At 35.2% G+C, this 4614-nt stretch overlaps 1 protein-coding gene and 1 non-coding gene across 2 annotated transcripts; one reads left to right on the forward strand and one right to left on the reverse strand.

The window, feature by feature from the left end:
- Window positions 1–671: 671 nt before the first annotated feature.
- LOC133798348 (rop guanine nucleotide exchange factor 5) lies at window positions 672–3998 on the forward strand. The gene is made up of 7 exons (XM_062236589.1): window positions 672–1429; window positions 1683–1799; window positions 1915–2069; window positions 2289–2363; window positions 2451–2741; window positions 2854–3210; window positions 3306–3998. The coding sequence occupies exons 1-7, from the start codon at window positions 1105–1107 to the stop codon at window positions 3813–3815; spliced, it is 1830 nt and encodes a 609-aa protein (XP_062092573.1). The 5' UTR covers window positions 672–1104; the 3' UTR covers window positions 3816–3998.
- Window positions 3999–4131: 133 nt separating this feature from the next.
- Window positions 4132–4203, reverse strand: TRNAP-AGG (transfer RNA proline (anticodon AGG)). The gene has a single exon. It is a non-coding gene; the product is annotated as a tRNA-Pro (tRNA).
- Window positions 4204–4614: the final 411 nt, after the last annotated feature.

Consider the following 4614-nt stretch of genomic DNA (forward strand, 5'->3'; position numbering starts at 1 on the left):
AAACAATAAATAGACCTAATTAACATGTAATACTAAGTTAGACATAACATATAGTTCTATTTCTTTGTTTTAAAAAAATAAGTTATATTGAAAAAGTGTATAAGAATTCAAACAAATAGTGCGGTGGCTCATTTATTTGAGTAGTGGAAAAACCAAATGCAATCTAGGCATTGAATCAATATTAAAGATCACCAATTTCAACTATAACCTAATTCTTCTATTCAATTTATTTTCTCATTGTCAACCTATTTTCCTTAATTTGTTTTTAAAGTTTCTTGATAGTTTAGTACTGGCTTTCATAGCTATCATAAAAACAACTCAACAAAGCACATCCGAAATGAAAAACAATTTATTCAAAATAAAAGGACAAACTTTTAAGCCAGAATCAAGTAATAAAGTTGCTCATGTATTGCAAAACATGTTTTAAGTTTAAAATCATCTGCTACTTGGGATAGAGGTTTTTTTCTCGTTACTTCTTGTACGAGTTATTTCTCTTGTGTTATGTATTAATCTTCACCTAACAAAAAATAAAAGGAGAAAAAAAGAACTACATTTAAATTCTAAAAATAATATAAGAGAAGGGTAAAATCGTAAATTGAAATGGAGTATCGTACCACCTCATCTACTATCTTATTTTATTATTATTTTAAACGTATAACAAACTCTGTGTCTGTGTGAGGGAAGAGAAGAGAGACGTTATAGCATGGCATATGGCAATTGGAAGTTCCCCTCTTCTCACCTTTGAAAAATCCACTTTTATCTATGTATTTATTTATATTAAAAAATTTCTTATTTTTTGAAAATCAAATGCAGTGCCAATAAATTTCTATGGAAGAGAATCACAACGAAGAGACCCCTACTTCTCGGAGAGTTTTCCATACCCCAAATCCAATTCGAACCATGCCCTGCTTCATTATCTTGACAGAGTCTTAGACATTACATATATATATATCTGAAATTCTCAGCTTCAGAGGGCCATGCCCATGACTGAACTTTTGCAGTAGTTGTAAAAGTAGGTAGGACTGTAAAAAGAAATTTTCAGTCGTAACACTGGCTCATTACCTTTGTTGGTCATCTGGGTTTCAAACCAGTTTGAAAGTTGAAATGGACGTTTTAGTAAAGAAAAAGGAGAATTTTCAGAAACGGAAAGATGGGTTCGAAATTTTGAGCGGTAATAGTAGGACTGCTGCTGCAGCCGAGTCACTCACTGATTCGAGTGTCGAGTTAGGAGAGACCAGTTCAAGTAGATCGAGCTCGGAGGTTTCAACGGAAGATGTAAAAGCAAAAGGGTCTTCGTCGCCACCTCATTTGGGGTGGCCTATACGGAGGGCCGATGTTCGTAAAAGCTCGCCTGTTGATCCCGGTGAAGATGGAAAAAAGGCCCATGTTGAAGATACCAAATTTAACGATTTGAGTTCAAAAATTTCGGGTCAGTTTTAAATTCCTGTACTTCATTTGATTAAAAAGAGAAAAGAACAAAAAGAAGAAGTAGAAGAGAGTCAATATTTTTTAAATTAAAATGTTCGATAAAAAAAAAGCAAAAAGTTACTAAGTTCACTTTTTCTTTTTTGCTATGAAGTTTTACTTTTTAACTAGTATTCTTTACTTATATGCTTCTGGGTTTGGGCAGTAAACACCCAATTGTTAAATTTTGAATTTAAATTTTTTGAAAAATTAAACAGAGCTTGAAATGATGAAGGAAAGGTTTTCAAAATTGTTGCTTGGAGAAGACATGTCAGGTTCTGGAAAAGGGGTTTGCACATCTTTGGCCATTTCAAACGCCATTACAAATCTTTGTGGTAATTTCTCTCTCTGGTTTCATGGGATTGTAATCTAGAAATAAGGAGCTGTATATGGTTGAGTTTTTAAGTTTTAGAGTTTCATAAACTGATATCCTATCTTTAAAATGCAAAGCTACTGTTTTTGGGCAACTGTGGAGATTGGAACCTTTAGCCTCTGAAAAGAAAGTAATGTGGCGAAGAGAGATGGAATGGCTTCTTTGCGTTGGTGATCAGATTGTTGAATTAATTCCCACTTGGCAAACATTTCCTGACGGAAGTAAACTTGAGGTGATTTTTCTTATGAACATACCATATTCAACATATATTGCTTAAAAAGAAAAACAATATTTCATTTTGGGCTTAACAGTTTTCAAAAATTCAAATTTTCCTTTCTAAAGAGCAAAGTTGCACTTTTTATGACCTTGTGTTTTGTTAGTTTTAAAATTTGAATTCTCGGACAATGAATTTAATATCAACTTCTCTTTATATTGCTTCTGCATTTTGTAGGTCATGACTTGCAGGCCTAGATCAGATATGTTTATGAATCTGCCTGCTTTACGCAAATTAGATAACATGCTTCTTGTAAGTTCTAAAATCTAGCCTTAATCATTTGTTGTTCCAAATTGGAGAAGAGATTCTGAACCAATGAGCCCTTTATTCAAAATACAGGAAATATTAGACAGTTTCATCGATACAGAGTTTTGGTATGTCGATCAAGGAGTTGTAGCACCAGATGCTGATGGCTCTGCCTCTTTCCGCAAAACACTTCAGCGGCAAGAAGAGAAGTGGTGGCTACCAGTTCCTCGGGTCCCCGCTGGTGGCTTGAGTGAAAATTCGAGAAAACAATTGAATCACACTCGGGAATGCACTAATCAAATATTAAAAGCGGCAATGGCGATCAACAGCATTACTTTAACGGAAATGGAAGTTCCAGAGTCGTACTTAGAAGCTCTACCAAAGGTGAGAAGATTAGCTAGAATGTTGGTTCATGTTTATCAATTCACTTAAAGGGCCTTTTTTCTTTCTGTGAAAAGAAGAGGATTGAGTTTAAATTCTCCTGTTATGTTTTCAGAATGGTAGAGCATGCCTTGGGGACATTATCTATCGGTATATTACATCAGATCAATTCTCTTCCGAATGCTTGCTTGATTGCCTTGATCTGTCCTCTGAACATGTTGCTCTTGAGGTTGCCAACCGTGTTGAGGCATCAATATATGTTTGGCGTCGAAGAGCTCATTCGAAACCTCCAATTCATCCTAGCCGCTCCACTACAAAGTCATCATGGGGTATGATGAAGGACCTTATGATTGATGGAGATAAGAGGGAATTGCTGGCAGAAAGAGCTGAAAGCCTTCTCCTTTGTTTGAAGCAACGGTTCCCTTCTCTCACCCAAACTACCTTAGACACTAGCAAAATCCAGTACAACAAGGTTAATATATTTTCCTAAAATCTTTGAAAAACAAATACTGGATTTGATTCATTCATGTACTTGTTATACTGATACGATGGTTCCTTGTATAACAGGATGTGGGAAAGTCAATTCTTGAAAGCTACTCAAGAGTTTTGGAGAGCCTGGCCTTCAATATTGTAGCTCGTATTGATGATCTGCTGTATGTGGATGACTTGAATAAACAGTCTGATAAAGTTTCATCAGCTTCTAAAGTCAGTATAATAACTCACAAGAAGGTGTCAATGTCTTATCCAGTGCCTGCCTCAAGCACTCCATATAAATCAGCTTCTACCACTCCATGCTTTTCGCCTGCACCGCTAATTAGCCCTGCCAGGGGAGAAAGAACTCCTTTTCTCCACAGCAGCAACAACAACAACAATAATAACAAGCCTGGTCGCCGTGGCTTCGGTGTAAGAAGAGTTTTGACAAATTATCTTGGTGTTGAGACGAAACCGAGGATTTGTGGCAATTCAACTGAAGGATCAGCTCCAGTCCAGAGCAATTGTGGCAAAGAAAATATCAATCGTCGAACAGACTCATCAGCTCAGCAAAATGGAACTAAATTAGTTAAAAATGTTCGTTAACTTTGTGTTCATTTGGGATTTGGGAGTGTGATGGCTATACTGATAGAAAAACAAATTTAATGGATTTGTTGAGTTCCTAGTTCATATATTGTCCGCATCTGAATGTAGCTAAAGGTAGAGAGTGTAGACATGAGATTGCTTGTTACAAATTCTTTGCAAATATTATTTTCTTCGTTTACCTTATCCATATGCATTACCATATAAAAAAAAAAGAGAGAATATATATTCTAAGTGCTATTTCAACGAAACCGTAAACTTAAAGGAGAAATGTGATGTGAATTACAAGTTAGAAAATAAAAATAAAAAACACCAATCGGGGGCATTCCGAGAATTGAACTCGGGACCTCTCGCACCCTAAGCGAGAATCATACCACTAGACCAAATGCCCATTTGTGTTAGTTCTACTTACTGTTTAATAAACAATTATAAAACAAAAAAGGAAAAGTGATGTAGAAATATGATCCTTCATGGCACACTCAATGAGTGCTCTATTATATAGGGAAATTTGATAAATCATGCTTACATTAGCTTAATATTTAAAATTTGAACCAAAGTTAACCACCATATGATACAAATGCTCATCTTTCATTTAATACCAAAAATACCCTCATACATTTCCTCTCTATTCTCCCTCTTCCTCTCTACCTTTCATTTAATAGCTTAATAATTAAAATTTGAACCAAAGTTAACCACCATTTAGAATGTTGTTTAGATGTTGGATCTGTAGTTTGTTGGTATTTTTTGCTGTTTTTTTTAGTGAAAATCGTGTTCTGTGAAAACCTGCGTTTTTTTTTGTTCC

The sequence above is a fragment of the Humulus lupulus genome, chromosome 8 (genome assembly GCF_963169125.1).
Source record: "Humulus lupulus chromosome 8, drHumLupu1.1, whole genome shotgun sequence".
In the NCBI taxonomy this organism is placed as follows: Eukaryota; Viridiplantae; Streptophyta; class Magnoliopsida; order Rosales; family Cannabaceae; genus Humulus; species Humulus lupulus.